Here is a 20,848-nt window from a genome sequence, read left to right as displayed (position 1 = left end):
TAAAGCATTTTAAAAAACTCCAGTTTGAAAATAATTTTAGCTTATGGAAGGTTTTTTAATGTTACTAAGGTTGTTTTGTTTTCTAAGAAAAATAAGAGTTTGTTTACCATTTGTTAGACATCATTCTATTAGGTATCTTAAGAATTTAATGTTTGAAGAACTTGGTTGTCAAGTGTAAGTAAAATGCTGCTTTATGACTAGGAAGTGTGCTTTTGCAAGACATACGGGTGCATATACTACTAATTGAACAAGTGGCAAATCTTTGCTACTCATATAGAAACCAAGAATTTCATTCATATAATCGTGGCAAATCTTTGCTACTCATAAGTTCACTTAAAAAGTTAAAAGTTTTTGTATGATGAAGTCACTAAGCATGTTGTCCCTTCCAAATTTTCAAAATGAACACTCATAATCATAAGACTAAATCAATTTAAGAATATATTATAAGAGTGATTTTTAGTGAGAAAGTTTAGTTAAAACATTTTTTTCTTTGCAGCTAAAATTACATTATTGCAAAAGTACAGTTCAAGGTTTCTTGTTGAAAATAGTATTTAAATGGTTTCTTTTAATTTAATGTCTTACTGAAAGATTCTTGCATTTATTTTTTACCATGCCTTTTTGTTACCATGTGTACTAATATAGTCAATGATTAACTAATACTCTATAGTCAACGATTTTAAACAGTCAATAATTTTTTAAAAATATAGCTTTCTGAAAGATATTAAATTATCAATATTTTTTAAATTTTTCTAAATTTTGTAAACAAAATTAGAAAAAAAAAGTCATATTTGTCTTCTTTATAATATAGAGTTACACAAAAATTAATAGTTACACAAAAATTTCGCAAATATATGCAACAAAATGATAAGTTGAAAAATCAGGTTGCTTTTGTATTTATTTAAATAGGAGAGTTTGGTGACTCAGGAGTACATCAATTAAAAGATTCACAGAGGGTATGCTTTCAAAGATCCAGCATAGATGTTTTCATATTGGCCACATCAGGCAGCCTTGGTGACTTAAATTATGTGCGACTTTGGCATGACAATACAGGTGGTGGCTGGTATTTAAGGTAAATTTTAAGCAAAAAATGAAACAATAATTGTTTTTTGGCATTTTACTGTACTCATTTTTGTTAAGAACATTTTTAACGGGTGGCCCAAGATAAATGGCATAGGTAGTATTTTTATTATAACTTTGTTATTTTTTAAGCTAGAAAAAAGAATTTTTTTTAAACGATTTATTATTAAATTCTCTACAAAATGACATGATTTATTTAATGTAAATAGTCTCCATTATTTTTTGACATACCATATAAGCAATTGGTCCAACTAGTACAACTTTCTAAAGCTACATTTACTCTAATGTTTTTTACAGCTCATTTAAGTTCTTGAATTAATTTTAATTTTGATTTAATTTTATTCCATTTCATTTGGTGAACGTGTTCATCCCATATTGAGTAATCTAAAGGATTGAGATCGGGGGATTTGGAGGCCACTGGTTTTTGTCAATAAAAGCAGGAAAATTATCATCACACCATTGTTGAGTTAAATGATGCGTATGTGAGGTTGTTCCATCTTGTTGAAATGTCCAATCATCACCAAACATCTCGTTTCCATATTTCAAGGCCACTGGCAACACTTTTTTTATATACCAGTCATGATTTACTGTATCTTTGTCCAAAATAACAAGTGGTGTAACACCTTTTGAACAAGCTCCCAACCAAACCATTACCTTTTGAGGGAATTTTTGTTTCTGTTTAGTACCAATATCTTTATCAGCTTAATTATGATTAGTGGACCATATGCAATCCTTTTTGGGCATTGTACATACCATTTAAATCAAAGTTTTTTTTTATCTGAAAACAGAATTTTCAGTGTTTGTTCTTTTTGAAAATGGTTTCTTATCCAATTTGCAAATTTAATTTTCTTGACTTTTTGACCATTTGTAAGCAGTGGTTCAACTCTGTGTTTGTATGCCTGCAAATTGAGATCCTTTTGAAGTATTCTTTGAACACTGGTTCTGGAGATATTGAGTTCATTAGCTAATTTTCGAGATGAAATCCTCTTTTTACGTTTCAGACAACTTTTGATTTTTTCAATGTTTGCATTTGTTTGAACTGATCTTGGACCACCTAATGGTCATTTCAACTCAATAGAGCCTGTCTCTCTTATCATTTGACACCACCGATTTGTTGTACAAAACCCAATGACACCCTTAATATCAGCAAATATTTTTGATTGACCATCACCATTTTGGTATTTAAAAAGTACAAGCTTTTGAAAATCTTTAGATTTCGTTATCTAAAGATAAAATTAAAAACCATAAAACAAAGCCATCAAGACAGATTTATAGAGAATTTAATAATAAATCTTTTAAAAAAAAATTCACTGAAAAAATTCACACATTCTAGCTAAAAAAATAACAAAGTTATAATAAAAATACTACCTATGCCATTTATCTTGGGCCACCCATTATATAAAACTGATCTCTATGTGAAGCCTTGAGAAACAAGTCCTATGCACTTTCTTCATCAATTAAATAATTCAAAGATTTTTAGTTTCCTAAACTTATTCTACCAAGAAACATCTATAAAGTTTACATGCTGTGTTTTTTTTTTTCATCAAAATAAAAAATTTATTGAGACTCATATGTTAATAGTAACACAGTGGTTTTAAGCTGTGTACATTTTTTTTTAAATAAGTTTTTCATTAAGGAATATTGAGATCATTGACCTGCAAACAGAAAAGCAGTTTGATTTCATTGCCAATCGTTGGATTGCTGTTGATCAAGAAAACAATTTGCTGGATTTTGTTTTGCCTGTATATGGATCTGATGATTTGAAAAGTTTTGCTTATATATTTTCTTCAAAGACGCAATATGGTTTTACTGAAGATCATTTATGGCTCTCAATATGGACTCGTTTACCTATCAGTAGTTTTACACGCTGCCAAAGATTATCTGTTGCTGTCTGTTTGTTAATGACTTCAATGACAGCAAGTACAATGTTTTTTGGGAAAGTGCCGCCAGGTAGCCCAGCAACAGAGAATAAAATAGGAGGGTTCACATTTACATGGCAACAGGTATAAAAACAAAGTGTTATAAATATTTTTTTAGAAATAAATTAATATTTAACAGATTTTTAAAATAATCTTTGCTAGTACAGTTAGATCTATACAAATCATGTAACACAGTAAAATAATTTCATTTTCAACAACTATGTTTCTCAAGTGTTATGTAGTTGTATAATTGAATATATTTTGTGTGACCTTACTTTTCAGAAATTAGCACAATAGACTGTTGTGTAATTTAATATTTTGTTTGTACTTGCTTTATCTGTTAGTAGGTAAATATTATTAGTAAATATCATTTGAATATTATCTTTTTGTTGTGTTATCTTCTAACAATATATCAGTAAATATTTTAAATGATTTTCACAAATTAGCTTTTTATTATAGATATATGTAAGCATAATCTGTGCATCTATCACTTTTCCAGTTAATATTTTGTTATCTCAAATGTTCCGCTTGATAAAGCCTGTTTACCAGCAGACTGTTGGTGAATACACAAATTTGCAACAACCTTTAACAGCTACTGAAAGTATTTTTTCTATTATATTTTTTTTGATTTACATTAATGATATAAAAAATTGTAAGTTTTTAGAAAAATAATCTTGTACAGGTTATCATTTGAGGACAAGGTATTTTTTTATAAAATTTATTGATCTTTTTGTAAAACTTTAACAAACTGAGGTGGTTATTGATTTCATTAACTAATTATGGTTTTTCTATTTATTCTAACTTAAGACAAACATTAAGATTAAGAATTGATTTCAAAGAGTTTATTTTTACTTTAGAATCAGATCTTATCAACATGGAAAAGGAGTTTTTAAAAAAATCTGAGTCCAAAACTCAAAAACCATTTTACTTTCCATATTGGTTCTTGTACATAACTTGGTTCATTTGCATAGTAACAATTTTAGGGTGTGGGTTTATAGTGCTACTGTTTGGCATGTCTTTTGGTAACAAAAAGTCACTGAATTGGTTAGCAAGTGTGACTCTTGGATTGGTTAGAATATGTTTCTTTAACTTATTGTTGTTAATTGTACTGTTTTAAAAAAAAATTAGAATTGATCTTTGTGTAATTATTTGTTTAGGTTAATTTTATGAGTGTGCTCTGATTGGTTGAGTGTGCTCTGATTGGTTGAGTGTGCTAGTTTTTTTTTTAATTTTTGAATACAAACATCTAAAGAAAACAAGTCTTTAGTTGTTAGTTAGACCAATAAGAGTTTTCATGTCTAAAAAAAAGTGTTGTAATTGTTAGTTAACTGAAAGGAAAACATACTACAACTACTGTTATTTAGTTTGAAACAGGTTGTTTTTAAAACTAACAAACTAAATGTTAAATTTGCTCATTAAATTTAAATGTTATAGGTTAATGATATATTGTTCATTCAACCAATGAAAATCTTTGCTTTGGCAATATTTACTGCACTTGCTTCAAAAAGTTTGATCAGCAAAGAAAAGTATATGTTTGTAATGCAAGGTATCTTTTAAGCTTTTTAGTAATATTACTTATATTTTTATTGCAATATCTTAAAAAAGATAAATTTTACAATGTTAAATAGAGACCAATTTGTAAACTTCATTGTGGCATGAAGATATGTTAAAAAAGAAAACATACCAGAGGTTATAAGATTAATAGAGTGTATTGTGTAATTCCAAATGTAATATAAACCAAATTTTTATGTAAACTGTCACAGTAGAAATGCTGATTTCTTCTAACCCCTTTTCTCAATTGCATTTAAGCAATATTGCTAATTCTAATGAAGATTTTCATCATATGAGAAAAAGATGGAGTAAGCTTTTGATTAAATCAATAAAGCTATTGTCTTTTTTATTTGTAATTCAAACCTGATTTTGATTGAGAGGTTTGCTGTATTATATGTTAACTTAAAAAATGTAAATACTAATTGATTTGTTCTTTGTTGCATTGCTGGCAACTTATTCTCTTGATTTGGTATTGTATCTTTTACATGATGATGCATCTAAAATTTTATTTTTTAGTTAGAGATTTTTAGCAGATTTTGAGTTAGTTTATTGAGGAACCATCCTTTAATTTATTAGGAAAAACACTTGCCCACAATGAAAATTGGCTTCACAGAGATAGGAATCAAGAAGTCTACAATCGAGTTGATGTTAATGCTGCACCACTTACAGCCACTTTACTGAAAAATATGAAAGAAGCTCGTATGAGGCAATTAAAGATACAATCTATTGCATGGGAGCTTTTACTATATTTTCTTTTTACTTTGCTTGTCTTTTTCCTCGCTTACATGTCCAGAGAGAGTTCTACATTTTTTCAAACACGTGACGTAGAAGAACTCTTTAACTTAAGACCAAGATCAACCCCACCAGCTGATAACAAGTTTCAGGTGTTTGGAATGGTAACTTCCTGCATTTTTATTTGTTATACTTTGCTTTTGTTATGTGAAGCTTCTTTTTTATTTGTTAAGCTTTAAGTTAAAGCTCAGGAATTACTTTTCAACTATAAAATTTACTTTTCTCTGTGCAAATTATGTACATCAACATTGTTGTTATTATTGGTGTAATAATAAGAATTATTGTTGTTATCGTTGTTGTTTTTGTTATTATTCTTATTGTTATTATCATTATTATAGTAATTGTTATCACTATTATTACCATTATTATTATTACTATTACTATTATTATTGTTACTGTCATTGCTGTTATTGTTATTACCTGAACTTAGTCATCCCTTTTTCAGCTTCAATCTTCTGATGGTTTTTGGCCCTGGATGGATACATTTTTCCTACCTCTTATTTATCCTAAACCATGGTTTAATTTAAGTGAAAGGTACAAAGGTACTGAGAACATGGACTTTCCAGGGAAATTGTTCTTACCTGATCTTACTTCAAAGATAATCAACGGAATAAGAGTAAGACAAGTTCGTGTGAAGCATGGTAAAACTCTTTTCCAAAAAAATGTTTGTTTAGCGATTACATCCAAACGTTTTCCTATATTTTTAAGTGTGGTTCCTTAAGCAAATTGAAAAAATATATATCTTTTTTTTGCTCATCCTCCACCCTCGTATCCTGTTTTCCTTGATTTTAAAAAAATTTCTGCAAAAGAGATTCAAGATCAGAATATGTTTAGGGCATGCTTAAAATTGTTAAAATTGTTGGAAAATATTCTGAAACTATTGAAAAAAAGAATTTTGGTAATATGGTTGGTAAAATGTGAAATAAATGAGAAAAAAGTGTATTGCTTTATTCGTATAAGTTAAGATAAGTCCCTATAGTTGATAAAACGTGATAAAATAGCATAGTTATATCATATTACTGACATCTAAATACATTGGATTTTGTTAATTTTTGAAACGGCTGAGCCTGAAAGATAAGATTGTCCATGAGTCTGTGATCTGCCGATTTTTTGTTAGCTTCTCACGTGACTTGCAGATTGTTTGCAGCTGCCATTTTGTATTCAAGTTTTGTTTTCTCAAAAATAATTAGACATGTTGTTTTAAACTATATACAGCATCAGAGTGGAAATTATCCATTTTATCAATCATCATGTTTTTTAATTTAATTTATTAATTAGATTATTAGTTCTATTTTCATTTGGAGAGTTTTCACTGCTTGCAGTTTTATTTAAAATTCTTTTATTAGCTTTTGTCGACATTAAGTTAAAAGAAAAAAAAAGTTCATTTTGCTAACATTTTTTAAAGTGCATAACCGTGATAAACGGAACTTTAAGATTTTCTTGTTGATACTTTCTACAGCTATGGCAAGTTCAATTCGCATCAAAAACCATGTGTTTCTGATTTAGTTTGACCAAGGAAATTATTTGCAGAACAAACCTGCCCTCCATCAGAAATATTATTGCTGACTACCTTCAACGACTGAAGTCAGCATGATGCTGCTATTGGAACCACAAACAAGATTGTTTTGGGAAAAGGCCTGACATCTAACTCGTCGCATCAACCATATTACAGAACAGCTCGAAGAAAAGAATAAAGTAAGAAGGGTAGTGACACAAATAGTCAAAGAAAAAGCCTTGAAAAAGACATTTAATGACCTATTTGACATAAAAAATCAAAATGACTTATCAATGATCACAATCGTAGAAAACAGAGAACTTTTGATAGCACAGCGTGAGAAGGAAAGCCTGGTGCCGTCCAAGGTTCTGTATATTTGGTATTGGAGCGAATGTGAAGTCATGGTTTCTGTGCCACCTCCCAACTGCAGTTTCAGTCAATGATTTGCAGCTGTTGAAACTTCTTGAAGAAACTGGATGGCCAGTGTCCAAATGTGAAGAGGTGGTAGCATTTGCTTTTTTTTGGCAGAGATGTTCACTCATCTCGGAAAAAGGCAGTGGTTAAACGTGGTTAAAAGCTTTGTTCTTTCTAGGAAGCAGATCCTGAAGCTTGGGTGACAAATACAGACTACCTGCAAGCAGAGGCGGTTGTTTGAGCTACGCTTAATCGGCGACACCTAAGAGCGAGGAGTTTTACTAATGCAAGAGCACAATGCTTTGTTGACATAAGATGAAGAGCAAACATAATTCGTTCTACAAGCTGTAAAAGAACATCACAATCTCTACCCAGATTCAAACAAATCAACATTAATGCAGGGTCTTGTATCATAATATAATTAATTATAATAATATAATTAATATTTAAACAATATAGTCAATTATAAAAAGCGTCATGAATAAATGAACGTTCGTACAATAATGAATTACTGACTAATCCTAAGATCCATAATATTGCAAAATTGTCCTTTGCTTATATTTTACCAAGCGCTATTTTGTGTTTTTATTAGTTCATAAGGTTTTAAGTTACCAACTTTTTTAGACTTTCTGAACTTGCCAACATTACCGAACTGGTCTTGCCGATTGCTATTTACCGAAAGTCGGCAATAAGATGTTGAGTGTCAACTTCGCTAGCAATTCGTAGCAACGGGTGGCAAACGATATGAAATGAAAATAAACTTGCCGAATGTAATAAATGCTACAACTTCTTGTATTGTCTATTTTGGATAATTGCCGACCTTCAGTAAATAATAGTCGGTAAGATTAGCTTAATAACCTTGAAAAGGGTGGCAAGTCTAAAAAATTAGTTAACGTAGATCCTTTTTTAGTTAAATGTGTTTTCAGTATTTATATAACATACATATAAACATTTAACTCTTGCTAACAAAAAAGTAGTTTAATTGTTAAAAAGCTCAACTTCGTATATAGTTGAAAACGGAATTGCATTGAGCGTGCCCTAAATATTGTCAGATCATAGACATTTTCAACTCAAGTTAGTTCCTGCCTTGGAAGAACGTATTGGGAGGGTGAGAGGCAAACATTTTTAAAAGTTAAAAAGCAAGGACCACCTTATGTGTATGTGTGTGTCTGTCTGTGTGTGTGTGTGTATGTATGTATCTATGTATGTATGTATGTATGTATGTATGTATGTATGTATGTATGTATGTATGTATGTATGTATGTATGTATGTATGTATGTATGTATGTATGTATGTGTATAATTATTCTTCTAGATTCCTGCTTAAAGGCAAAGTTAATATCTTCATTTTTTAATCTTGATTGTGTGTCTGATTACAAGTCTTCAGCTGAAGAAACACAAGATTTCGATTTCAATTGGACAACACCAAAAAAGTTTTTTTCCTCGATTACTCCTTCTACAATGCCTTGGAGGTATCGAACTGCTAATGAGCTTGATGGATATCCATTTTCAGCAAAATTAGAACTCTATTATGGCGGAGGATATACAGTTGAAATTTATCCAAAATGGATAAACAAGGATATGATTGATGAATTGAAACATAGGAAATGGATTGATCGTCAAACACGCGCTGTAATCATTGAGTTCGCTTTATTTAATGCTGCTACTAATCATTTTAACATGGTGACTATTGTGTTTGAGTTGCCACCTTTCGGTGGTATGGTACCTTATTTCAATGTGGCTACTTTTAAACTTTATACATCAACTACTGGAAATGCAGTGGCTAGCATTGGCTCACAGATACTGTTTGTTTTCATGATGCTTCTTTTCACCATTCGTGAATGTAAATTGATTTATAGAAAAAGCTGGAGTTATTTTGCAGAATTTTGGAATCTCATTGAAGTTTCACTCATTATACTTTCGCTACTTGCTGTGTTTTTGTTTTTTTATAGAGGTGAGTTTTTTTACTCAAGATTTAAGTTTTGTGTTGCTGAGTTCAGTAGACAAGGTTATAGGTCCTGCTGAGTTCAGTAGACAAGGTTATAGGTAGTACTTATTTTGATTTAGTGAGCCATCTAAAATTACTAAGTTATGAATGAGCGAGCCATCTAGAAAGACCAAATTATGAAATGGTCCCAAAAATTTTTAAATGGGAAAGTGATTTTGAATAAAATATGGTGTTAAAAAGAAAAAAATTGTTTACAAATTAAACAAATCTGCAACAAATCATTTTAATATGTTGACTATTGTGTTTGAGTTGCTTTTAGCATCTTACTAATCTTGTATATAAAATTAAACAATCATGCATTAGTTATATGCAGTATTAACTACATAATTCGTATTTACGCTCTGAGCCAGGAAAAGCTACGCTTTAAAATGCAATGCATTATTGAATGAAGTTTTATATAAAAAAAACTCTTGAATATTTTAATATCAAAACAATTTCTACAAGCAAGATAAGCAGTTTAGAAGTTTTGTTGATACTAGAGCTTGACATTTTAATTACAATTCACGGAAATCTCCATTTACCACCATTACCAGTTTTTTGGCTTCCTTTCTTCATACTTTTTCACATCATTCCAGATATGTTTAGTTGGATTATGATCTGGGCTCTGTGTTGGCAAACCCATATTGTTATTTTGTCTTCCACGCATTGCCTTAATAGTTGTAAAGTATCTTTTAGAGCATTGTTGACCATAAATGAGGAATCAGAACGGTTGTATATGTGAGACTCTGTACGTATTTCAAGTATGCTCTTCTACATATGAACCAACTACAACGCACTTGTAATAATGATACACTTAAAAATACTACTGCTATTTTTGGGACGTTCTGCAGATTCTCATTTCGCTGTCTCTTGTTTTACCGTTTATAAACTGTATTTAAATGGAGATTTCACAAACAAGATTAAATCAGAACCAAATAATAACACTCAAAAAGAATTTTGAAATTAGTTAATCGTAACCATCTCAATTCGCATATCTGTTGAAAAACAGTAAAACGCGCAATGGCAATATAAAAAATTGTTAAAGAACAGAATTTTATTGTAAGTTAAACATAATAAATGGAGATTCAATTACAGTTATTACCTATGCTTCTTTTACCTATATATTTACCTATGCTTTCTTTTCTATTACTTCTGCTGCGTGCTAAATATAAATAGAAAATTGCTGTACAAAAGCATTATTTTGAATGTGATTATTTGAGAACATCCGCTTTTTTTTTTGTTTGAGTACAGCATGGCACAGTAATTGAATTCGATACTAAAATTACCAACTCATTTTCTCCCAACAATTAAAATGGAATATAGAACAAAATTATTCTAACTTTGTTCGAATTCAATGAAGTTTCAAAAAATAAACAAGCTTGAAAGTCGGAAATCTTACAATTTCTTGTTAAGATTTAAATTTTAAAATTATTTGTCATGTTCAAAAAATTTATCAATATTCTTTTTTACATAATAATAAGTTAAGAAAGTTTGTTATTTCCATGTAATGCATTCCCCATAATTTATGACATCTTTACAACAGCCATACAAATGTTTTAGTTCCATTTCAAATCGATCAGCTGGTTGTGATCTGAACCACTGTAGCTCAGCTTAATTTTTTCTAAGACACAAATTCATGTTGTCAACCGACGTTATGTCACATTGATTTAAAGACTTAAAGATTTTTCTCCGACAACACGATTTTACGTGTGCATTCATAAGTCTTTTTGAACATGCCAAATAAAAGCAACTTAAGGGATGATGCAAGATATCATCTTTTAAAACAACAAATTCAGTTTTTTTTATTGGCATATATTTATAAGACAATAATTTTACGCTAAAATTATCTCCTGTTTGTCAAATCTGATGGAGGTAATCGAGGTTCTTAGCGAAATTAAACTTTTTTAAGGTACATCCCTATTAATTTCGAAATTTTTTAGAAAAAATCAATTTTTTGAAAATTGGTTTTTTTAAGTCAAAATTTTTCATAGAACAATATTATTAATTTTTTTTTTAATAAATAAATAAGGAAGTGTGTACAATTATGTGTTTTGTGGCCATAATAAATTGAGAGGTCCGTAGCAACGCCATAGCAACGCATTTTAAAACAAAAAATGTAAACTTGCTCAAGCTTATAAACATCAATAACTCTTTTCTACTGCAGCTTGTTTATTTTGTGCTTCATGTTTATTTTTAAAGCTATAACTTGAACTACTAATGCGAACATGTATCAAATGTATTGTGCTTGCATGCTGTTTTAATTTGTTAATGTTCTTATAAATAAATAGCTAAGTAAGATATGGGACATTCTATTGCTCGAACTAAAAAAAGATTGTTTTCTTGTAATCAACACCTAAAATCTTCAAAGTTTATTCAGCTTGATACATCAATTTCTGATCCAAGTTTATCAGCAAGCTCCAAAAAAATAGTAAACACTGAAATATCTGGAAGTCAAAAAATTACAACATCATTATAAACTTTAATATTTGTAAACTAATGGTTAGTGAGTTTAAACGCCCTGAATGTGGAAATGAAGTTTGTTTAGAAAATGATTTAAAAAGCAAGAAAGGTTTTTGTTTTTATTTAACTTTACAGTGCCTTTGTTGCCAATTTAGCAAAGGATGGCACACGTCTCAGTTTTCTACTAAAAAATCTAAAAGTATTTCAGGTGTTCCTACTGCATCAGTTAATTTTCAAGTCATTACTGCTTTTCGTGAAATTGGTAAAGGTTATCAATCTATATGCAAATTTGCTGCAGGAATGAACATGCCATCTCCTATGAATTTTAAAAACTATAGTGCAATAAATAACAATTTGTTAAACATTTATAATGAAGTTGCTTCTGAAAGTATGTCAAGCGCAGCCAATGAAACCAGAGATATTATTTCTAAATCAAGGAATGTTAATGATGTTTCTGATTGCCAGATTTCTGTTGATGGTACCTGGCAAAAGAGAGGCCATCAATCTTTAAATGGTATTGCCACTGCAATATCAAAAGAGAATGGAAAATGTCTTGATTCAATTTTGTTAACTAAGTTCTGCAAAGCTTGTAGTTATTGGAACAAAAAAAAGTCAACACCAGGTTATCAAAATTGGAAAATAAATCATGTTTGTGAAGCTAACCACAATAAATCATCAGGATCCATGGAAGCTTCTGGTGCTGTTTTAATTTTTCAACGGTTAATTGAAAAGCATGGTTTGAGATATGAAGGATATATTGGAGACGGTGACAGCTCAGCATATAATGATGTTGTTGCAAGTAATCCATATCCAGGTTTTGAAATAAACAGACTTCATTGTGTTGGACATTACCAAAAGAGACTTGGAAATCGTGCGCGTAACCTTAGAGTGACACTTAAAGGTCAGTTTCTTTCAGATGGAAAAAAAATAGATGGAAAAGGTCGACTGACAGATAAAGCCATAAATACGCTTCAAAATTATTTTGGTATGGCTATCCCTCAAAAAGTGAATAACCTATATGCAATGAAAAAAGGTCCTTGGGCTGTTTTATTTCACAACAGTGACATAAGTGAAGAGTCAGAGAGAGACAAATTTTGCCCACAAACTAGAAATAGTTGGTGTTTGTGGCAGAGTAATAAAGTAACAGGTGAAACAACATACAAAACTAAATTAAGCTTACCATTAGCAATTAAAGCAGTACTTATGCCTATATTTACAGATTTGACAAATGAAACATTATTATCAAAATGTTTGCACGGACAAACTCAAAATAACAATGAAAGTCTGAATGCCTTAATATGGAAGAGATGTCCTAAAGATTTTTTTATTGGGAAAAAAGTTCTTGAGAATAGTATCAACTCAGCTATTATAGCATTTAATGATGGAAGCACAGCAGTTGAAAAAGTAATTAGTGCTGGAGGTATCGAACCAAGTATATTTATGCAAGAAGGACTTCGTAAATTGGACTGCAACCGAGTTAAAAAAATGAATCACAAATCAAGTGCTAGAGGTAAAATAAGGAGAAAACAGCTTAGAGCCATCAAAAAAGGTTACATAGATATTGAAAAAGAACTGGAAAAGGACCCACAATATAATAGTGGAGGTTTTTAATTGGGCTCGTGCTTCTTTTCCTAATATAACGAACTTTTATTTTGTTTTTTGTGTTTTTCTCAAAATGTCATTTTTACCAAATACCTAAATTTTAAAACGCAATATTTTCAGTTTGGGACCATATGCTGAATTTTCAGGGTGTTTTTGTTATAAATTGACTTAGGTAATGAACCAAAACTACAAATAAATAAGATGTATAAGTATGTTTAGAATCTTTTTTTCTTGCTTTTTTTGTTAAAAATTTTCTTAAATATATAGAAAATTATTTTTAAAATGTTCTATGCATCTTTAATGCATGATTTTGGTTCATAACCTCTTCGTACCTTATAGGAACATAGTGTGAAAATTTCAGAGTTAAAAGATATATAGAACTGGAGATATCTTGTTTTAAATTACACCCATATTTTGGCAATTCGTATGGAATAAGTGAGGCAAAAGTTGGGCAATCGAGATTTTTTATTTAATAAAAAAATCAGCATACTTGTTTTAACTTGTGTATTGTAGTTTTAATTTTGTATTGATTATTTTAAGGAAATTTTTTAGAATGGGGGTGTACCACCTTAATGGAAATTTAAACTCAAGAGATTAATTTTTCGTTTAGATAATACTTGGTATGAGTTATTTTCTGATTCTCTTAAAAATAGCATGTTTAAGATTCAAAGCAGATTTGTAAAATTAGGTAATCGTAAAACTCTTAAACTTAGATTGTGTCATTGGACCCGTTTTTTAAAGAAATTTAAACTGTATTATACATTTTGTACTTTTAACATTTTTTAAACTATAAATTAATCCTAAAAGTTCTAAGATTTTTAATACAAATCGAAAACTTTGTAGGTGGCGTTCATTGACTTTGAAGTCCTCGAAATATAAATTTGTAAATGGACATTCCGAAGAACAACAAAATTATTTCTGTAAGATTTTAGAATTGATCAGCTTGTAATTTTTTTTGTAGGTCAGCTTGTCAAACAGCTGGTCCAACGTCTACCAGAAAAACAGCCACAAAAATTTATTAACTTTCAGTTTGCTTCGTATTGGGATTTGACTTACACCTACATCGTCTCGTTGATTGTTTTTTTTGTGAACCTGAAGTTTCTTAAATTGCTTCGATTCAACCGTCGAATATCACTGCTCGCGTGTACGCTTAGAGTCGCATTGTTTCCTCTCTCGATGCTTGGGATTACCTTCGTCCTCATCCTATGCGCTGTCATGTTCTCCGCTAACCTTGCGTTTGGTAAGCGCAACTCTTTCCTTTTATGAAGTACGTAAGTTTGTTATTGTGTTCTGAAATAAAAACTCTTTTCAGGTGTTTTGTTGGACGGTTATCAAACTTACTTTCAAACGATCGCTTCGGTCGTTTCGTTGCTGTTGGGCAAGTTCAGCTTTTATCAATTTGTCAACGCGAACTCTGTGCTCGGTCCTATTTTTTTTTTCGGGTTTAATATCTTGATGAACTGGATATTTATGAACATGTTTATATCAATATTAAACGATTCTTTTCGGTCCGTCCGTTTAAACATAGGTTTACAGAGCAACGACTATGAGATAATAGAGTATTTTATTGACCGTTTTAAAGGTGAGTTAATGCTTCTATGAAAAATGTGTTGCATTCTTAGGAGAAAAAAACCTTTTTTTGCAGTTTATAGCTCAATAGTCTGTTTCAGACCCCTTGAGACCCCTTTTCAAAACCCTTTTCAAACCCTTGTGTGTTTCATTCTTTATTCCAGGTTGGCTTGGCTTGAATGTAAATAACAGGGGCTCAGCAAAATCGCCGCTAAATACCGGTCATACACGATCTCTAGTTCGGTCATCCTCCTCTCTGGAAAGTAGTTCATCACCTTTGTCTGACTATTGGAACAACGAAATCGACGTTGAACATAATGGTAATAAAACTTTTAACAAAAAAGTTGGTTTAACTTTATTAAACATCATGATTTATAACATTCTTTCTTATAAATTCAGAGAATGTACTTTTATGTCTCTTCGGGGTATCTTCTTACGAGCATATACTCAAGGAACAAAACGATGAGGACATCATGAACAAATTACGAGACAAATTTATTGACTGTCTTAACATCGTATATGTTCGAAACAGCTTAGAGACAATGAAGAACTGATAACTAGAATCACGTTTAGGAGAACCCACGTTTAAACAGCAGATTGCGTATGTACGCGTTGGTTTGCTTTAATCGAAAAGAATTTGTTGCTTTTTTCATGTATTTTTTAAACTGCTGTTTTTCGCCACGGTGGCTTCTTTCTCAAACACTCTTCAGACTTTTTTTTTTTTTTTTTTTTCAAAAAGAAAAACACATCGTGCTAATGATTTTAATATTGTAAATTTAATAATTTTAATAATGTAAAAATAGTTTGTAAAATATCTAACGAAACCTCCTGGTAATGAAATAGACGTTAACGGCACTATAATCCGCCGGAATGAGTAAGGCTATTCGATTTGATATATAATCTATGGTAGTTTTGCAGTTGCAATATTATACAATACCTATCAAAACAAACTGTAGGAAATTAAAATGCATGTCTTTCAAAGAAAACTAAAATGCATGTCTTTAAAAGTTTACCGGTTAAATTATATTACGGTTTTAAAGAGATTGGGGTTTCTTGATAATATAGCTTTAAATATATTGAGTATCGCATCATCAAATATTAAACTGATCAGTCAACAAATTCTTCTAAAAATTAAGCAAAATCTTTTTTTATTAACACTATGATATAATACTCAATTTGTTTCTTTTAAAATGTTACCAAACGGCAATTAGCCAAAAAAGTTGCCTACCGAGGGTGCTCCATGGCTGAATGGGCCTGTATGACTGAGTAAAATTGGCCATTGTGAAAAATTTTTACTGAAGTAACCTAAAAATAAGTTCAGTTGGAAATTTTTTAAGTTCATCTATCATATTTGTAGTTAATTCCTTTATCCATGCAAAGCAAATTGAAAATAAAATTCCAGATAACATCAGGCTATATCAAAGCAAATCTATTTTATTTCTATACTGATACAACTGTTAAAACTTGAAAATGGATTACCTCATTCTTAAACGTGTCTAATGTTCCTACTCATGCAGACAAGTTCTCTCAAGTTATGATTAGATTTTGACAATTCTGACAAAAATAAAACTGATTAGATTAAATCGTGAAAAAATTTATGATACGATATACAACACTGCTCAAAAATTTAGCACACATTAGATTTAAGTTGCGTTTTTTCTTTAAAAATGAAATAAAAGTAAAAAATAAGAAAATCAAGGTTTTTTAAAAAACGAAAAATATTTATTTTACTTTTTTAATTACATTAAGAGAAAAAAAACTAAAAAAAAACAAATGTCTATCACTAAATATCTTTAATCAAAGTTAGTATATAAAAAAAGGTTAAAAAAAAGCTGCTCGTAAGTTTAACACACCTGGATTTAAGTTTGCTTTAATAGCAAGATCAATAAGAGATATGTCCACTTTTGTTCTTTATGCATAGTTCACATTAGGGAAAGGAAATATGTAAGTTTTTTTAAAATCGGTTTTTCGAATAAACCGCGGTTTAAATGTTTTAAAAACCGGTTTTCCGGTTTACCGGTTTTCTTATCTTTATATTATGTATATTTCAGGGGAACAACAGCAGCAAAAACATAAATATATATAGCAACAATGTCATATACGTACATTAAATACAATTTAGCAGCAATTAAATAAGTCTTTTTAATGGTTAATTTTACGTTTCTTTAGACAATAAGCACGTAAAAAACATAAAGCATTGAGTGTTTCATCATTTAACCTTGACCTTAGTTTAGTGACAGTTAGACCACTTGCAGAAAATGACCTTTCAGCCTCCACACTTGTTACTTGAATTGACTTCAAAGCCGTGTTCAACAAATCTAAGTTGCTTCTTCGTTTTTTTGTTAGCTCAAATACTGCCATTTCTTTGAGCATTAATTTGGAAGTTGATTTTATTTTTTGTTTCTTTGGTGAAACCCCTTTAACTGTCTCTCTAATGGAGAACTCTAGCTCTTCTGACAAGGAAGTAAATTGCTGTACTTGTTCCTGACTAGTTTCATTATCTGACAAGTTTTCCTCATTTATAGACTCACTTCTCTTTTGCTCAAACAAACGATTAAACAAACTGGATGCAGTAGTAGCAATTGCATTTCTCTTTGGCATGGAATTTTCGAAAATGTCATAAGTTGCTCCATTAATGACATCAGGATTAATCAGATATTTAACTAAGTTTACTAAAAATAGCATTCCTTCTCTCAGTGACTCTTTTAGTAAATGAGTCAACTAGCTCTTGACTAAATGTGTTTTTCTGGCTTTCTAGCTGCTTGAAAATGAACTTCAGAATGCCATCATGAGAGCAAGTTCGAATCTCTTCTGCAAAGTGCTTCAACACCAACCTTGATTTGTTCTAAAGCATTTACTAGATTTTGTAAGGTGGTAAATTCAGACTCAGAAAGCAAAATATTGCTTGATAACTCCAATCAGTGACATTTAAATACATTTCTTAAGGGTAACAAATCTTGAAATCATATCTAGTAAGCTGTTCCAAAGTGTCTTAGAGTCTAAGATTAGCTGCAGCTCCTTTCCAAACTCAGACTGGACATGCTTTTGCAGAATCATGTCATTTTTAACTGGAAACTTTCGAAACAATCTCACACATTTTCTGACCTTGTTGATAAGTTCTGTGATATCCTCCCTGATCATTGGAAGAGCTGATGCACCTGCTTCTGCTGAAACTTCTAATCCTTCTTCCTCATCGCTGTCATCATCTTCTTGGTCCTCTTCTAGAATAGTGACTTGCTCAGGTGTGCAAATATCTTCTTTCCTAAATTGTCTATATAGAACATCACAGACAGCCAAATGGATTCCATGTGCGAGGCAGAGCTGATGGTCTGGTAAAATTGAGCTACCAAATTTTTTCATTACAGCAGCTCCATCTGTGGTTACTACAACAATATCACAGGCAAAACGTAGCTCAAATTCTTTCAGTTTCTCGTCAACAATTACACAAAATTTCTCTGCTGGCATAGACCCATGTACCCTGAACTTTCCTAGGTTCCAATATCACCTTCCATATGAACATTTATGTTCATATATCTTCTGTTTCTGGATGAAGTATACTCATCAAGGGTTAAGCTAAATTTGTGACCAACAAGCTTCTTTTCTACAAATTGCTGCTGATATGTTTTCTTGATATCTTCATAATGTTTCATTAGCAGAGCCTTAATCGATTTAGCATCTTTGGGCAATTTGTATCCTTGTGTCTCTAGAGCTGTTCTCAAACGTTGACTAGTTGAGAAAACACGAAAGGGCAGCCCATCACATGAAATAAGCTCAGCCAAAACAACATCAACAGGGTCCTTTGTCTTAAAAAGCGAATCAATGGGTTTGATGACTTCGAGTTTCCTCTCAGGAGTAACAACTCCAGCAAATGTGATGTTGTGCTTTGTCCTCAGGTGGTTCCTCATGGAGCTTGTGGTTCCTCCTTTGCACTTAATTTCTTGGTCGCGGAGCTTGCACTTGGCCAATTCAAGTTCTTTTGAGTGCAAAAAGTGCTTCCAAACTGATGTGTTATCTTTGTGGATTTCAGAAAGCGACATTTTCGTTTTTGTGAAAATTTGTTTCACTTTTTTACTTCACAAATTGCAGTAACTTACTGTTAAAGTTCAAGTTAAAGCAAATTAAATGTTTTCATTTATTTTCTTAAGCAACTTCACATCAAGAAAAGTGGTTTAGAACTGCCAAATAACCAAGTAAAGTTTGTACAAAAGATATACAGTATAATCTCTCTAGTTCGAATCTCTTTAATTCGAAAATCTCCATAATTCGATTAAATGTAAAGTCACCGTGAAATACGCAAAAGAAAAGTCAACTTTCTATAATTCAAAAATCTCTCTAATTCGAACTTTTATTTTTTCCCATAAAGTTCGAATTAGAGAGATTGTACTGCATATCCAAAAACTGGTTTTGAAAATAACATTTTCGGTTTTCGATTTCCAAAAATTTTACTTTCCCTAGTTCACATCTTCTTTTAATTGAATCAAAAAGTTTTCGACAATAATCAGTTGATAAGTTGTCAAACGTTTTATTCAAACTGTCCCTAAGATGTTCAGCTGATGTTACGGGAAGTTTAGTGAGTTTGCGGTCCAGTACAGTCCATACATTTTCGATTGGATTAAGGTCAGGTGATCTAGCTGGCCACTGAAGTACCTTAATGCTGTTTTCTTGAAACCAAATAGTCACCGTTTTCGCCTTGTGACAAGGAGTGTTATCTTGTTGAAACTGCCACTCCGACTCATTGCTAAAAAGATGTCTCTAGTCGGGATTAAATGATTTTCATGCTTTTCGATATGCTTATGTTGATCCATACGACCATCGTATAAGTAGCAGAGACCCGTCATGAGTGATGCAACCCCATATGCCTACCGAACCTCCACCACCTTGTAGTCGCGGTACAATGAAGCGGCTACGAAACATATAGTGTCTTTGGATAATCACTGTTCTTTCGGTTAATAACTGTAACGTTGGATTCGTCACTGAATATTATTCTTCTTTGTTCATAATTTGTCATTTTCAAAATAGCTCTACAAAACTTGATTGTTTTAACCGATCAGTTGGTTTAAGCAGTGGTTTTTTAGCAGCAACGTAGCAACAAAGTTTTCGATCGATCAATCTTCTATTTACAGTTTGTCTTGGGATATGATTTTTTTGAGCCAAGTTCACTTCTTGTGCAATCTCTTTGGCTGAGTATTTAGGGTTTTTTCTTGCAATTCTATAGATACTATTATCATCCGTGATACTTGTGATTCTTGGTCGTCCAGATCGGTTTTTGTCTGCAGTGTTCTGTGTACACATGAACGAGATACAGACTTAAGAGTTCGAGCATTATCAGAGCTGTTGAAACCACCAAGGTGTAGTCCTACAATATGCTGTTTTATTTCACAGCTAATTGATTTTTTTTCCCATCTTATTGGTCACATTATGGACAAAATTTAAGCGAAAAATACCAAGTTTATTTTAAATGAGGCAATACATTCTATGTATATTTTAGAAACTTTTGTTCAGTTTTGTTTATGAAAAAATGGATAGTTAAATTAACTTTTTAATAAAAAATTTGACGTCAAAAAGTAAAGAGCGGCAGTTAAAAGACAATAGAAGTGCATGTGTGCTAAACTTATGAGCAGCTTTCTTACATCGCTTTAATTAGCATTCTCTATTTAAGTTAAAAATAGATGGGAAAATTAACGTAACTTTTTTTTCAATTTTTTTTTTATATAAGGTATGTTTTAATTAACTGTAAAAAAAAAAAATTGAAAAGGCATAAGAAGTTTACCGCCTAAAAATTCAATTAAAAGAAGAAAAATGAAACTTAAATCTTATATGTGCTAAATTTTTGAGCAGTATTGTAGAAACAACTTTTTCCTTGATGTAAATTTATGATTTTCTTTTGTTCTACTTTATTTTTGAGGCAAATGTGATTGTCTGAGCTATTTTTAAAACAATTTTTATATTGAAATGGAAATTCAATATCCAATACGGAAATCA

General features: G+C 31.0%; 2 protein-coding genes and 1 pseudogene across 6 annotated transcripts in view; 2 read left to right on the top strand and 1 right to left on the bottom strand.

Moving 5' to 3' along the window:
• The window catches only part of LOC145188151 (polycystin-1-like protein 2), a 47,628-nt gene extending 31,884 nt beyond the window's left edge, over positions 1 to 15,744 (top strand). For 3 of the 5 annotated variants that reach the window (XM_090076912.1, XM_090076914.1, XM_090076917.1), the window contains 12 exons: positions 907 to 1,069; positions 2,714 to 3,080; positions 3,456 to 3,597; positions 3,854 to 4,065; positions 4,431 to 4,542; positions 5,124 to 5,443; positions 5,785 to 5,980; positions 8,564 to 9,202; positions 14,259 to 14,537; positions 14,610 to 14,879; positions 15,031 to 15,186; positions 15,266 to 15,744. In XM_090076912.1, coding sequence (XP_089933038.1) covers positions 907 to 1,069; positions 2,714 to 3,080; positions 3,456 to 3,597; positions 3,854 to 4,065; positions 4,431 to 4,542; positions 5,124 to 5,443; positions 5,785 to 5,980; positions 8,564 to 9,202; positions 14,259 to 14,537; positions 14,610 to 14,879; positions 15,031 to 15,186; positions 15,266 to 15,420 — 3,011 coding nt within the window. In that variant the 3' untranslated portion in view covers positions 15,421 to 15,744. Of the gene's footprint in view, positions 1 to 906; positions 1,070 to 2,713; positions 3,081 to 3,455; positions 3,598 to 3,853; positions 4,066 to 4,430; positions 4,543 to 5,123; positions 5,444 to 5,784; positions 5,981 to 6,845; positions 7,031 to 8,563; positions 9,203 to 14,258; positions 14,538 to 14,609; positions 14,880 to 15,030; positions 15,187 to 15,265 lie in introns of those variants that run through there. The other 2 variants (XR_016449346.1, XM_090076915.1) reach the window with 2 other exon arrangements.
• LOC149893602 (uncharacterized) lies at positions 10,731 to 13,443 on the top strand. The gene has a single exon (XM_090067353.1). The coding sequence runs from the start codon at positions 11,732 to 11,734 to the stop codon at positions 13,304 to 13,306; it is 1,575 nt and encodes a 524-aa protein (XP_089923479.1). The 5' UTR covers positions 10,731 to 11,731; the 3' UTR covers positions 13,307 to 13,443.
• Positions 15,745 to 17,794: 2,050 nt separating the features above from the next.
• Positions 17,795 to 18,903, bottom strand: LOC149893601 (uncharacterized; annotated as a pseudogene).
• Between the last annotated feature and the right edge of the window lie 1,945 nt (positions 18,904 to 20,848).

Source organism: Hydra viridissima, unplaced genomic scaffold (assembly GCF_058129835.1).
Source record: "Hydra viridissima isolate aposymbiotic clone 2 unplaced genomic scaffold, HvirCarnegie_v1 scaffold_1, whole genome shotgun sequence".
Classification (NCBI taxonomy): domain Eukaryota; kingdom Metazoa; phylum Cnidaria; class Hydrozoa; order Anthoathecata; family Hydridae; genus Hydra; species Hydra viridissima.
This window is presented reverse-complemented; position numbering and strand designations above follow the sequence as displayed.